General features: G+C 45.9%; 1 protein-coding gene across 1 annotated transcript in view; it reads left to right on the plus strand.

Moving 5' to 3' along the window:
• Positions 1-297: 297 nt before the first annotated feature.
• LOC104169142 (RING finger protein unkempt homolog) overlaps positions 298-1,027 on the plus strand; it is a gene marked incomplete at its 5' end in the record, with an annotated part of 8,401 nt that continues 7,671 nt past the window's right edge. Inside the window, one exon of the mRNA XM_009709966.1 lies at positions 298-366. Within this exon, the coding sequence (XP_009708268.1) occupies positions 298-366 (69 nt within the window). The remainder of the gene's footprint in view (positions 367-1,027) is intronic.

Raw genomic sequence — 1,027 nt, forward strand, 5'->3', positions numbered from 1 at the left:
TTCGTAAGATGCACTTGATACTAGCAGAGGACATATAGCAGCATTGAAGACAAATGTAATTGTGACAAGTCTTTGCATAACTCTAGGGGTGATGACTTGGTATACAGAAAGCAAATTACTTGGTGTTTTCAGTTTGCTATGCTTTCCTCCTCTCCAGATTCTTTAGTGCCCAGAGCAGGCTGTAAGAGAGGAGGAGACTGTGTTTCCCATGGCCTCTCCAAAGCCACCAGTCAGCCACTTTTTTAAATTTTGCTACTAGTCCCACTGCTTATAATTTGTTCTGTTTCTTTACTGCAGCAAGCAAAAATGAAGTCCCACTCACTGGAACACAGGAGCCAGGAGCAACCTTTGTTACAGCCCAAACAGGTACGGTACAGCTAGTAGGGCTCTGAACCTTGCTCAGTGCTCCCACCACCACAGACAAGGACACAAGAAATCTCTGTGGATCCAGACAGCTCTCCAGGGAGTAAAGGACAGTCCAGACACCATTAGGGATGCTCAGCTTGAGGGATTACTTTATGAAGATGGGATGATTTGCTGGAGGTGTTATTTGTGAATGGCTAGACCTGTGTGAATTCAGGATAGATTCATAGGCCTGGACCGTGCTGGCGAGAGTCTCCAAATTACAGAAAATTGAGCTGGACTGGATCTCTGGAGTCATCCAAGTTCAAGGATTCAGCAGCAAGAGTTTAATATCAGGTTCTAAGTCATGTGCTGAGCTAAGTCTGAGTGAGTGATTGTGTGACCTACGCCTATGATTGCATGCAACCTGTGGGTCACAGGAGTTAATTCTGGGGCAGCCTGAAAGATGTTTGTAATACCAGGGACAGGATGGACGGAATGGAGAACAGTCGGCAGAAATTAAAGAAAAGCTGTTAATCTCTCCCCCACCCCCAGCCCAGTAGTAGCACCAGCCATCTGTCCGGTTGGAAGCAGGCAGGAACAGGTTTGCTGCTGATCTTTGGCACATTCCTGCATGTTTCTGAAGGGATTCTTCTATAAAGATGTTTTATTTCCTACCTACTTC

The sequence above is a fragment of the Cariama cristata genome, unplaced genomic scaffold (assembly GCF_000690535.1).
Source record: "Cariama cristata isolate BGI_N322 unplaced genomic scaffold, ASM69053v1 scaffold25361, whole genome shotgun sequence".
NCBI classification, from domain to species: domain Eukaryota; kingdom Metazoa; phylum Chordata; class Aves; order Cariamiformes; family Cariamidae; genus Cariama; species Cariama cristata.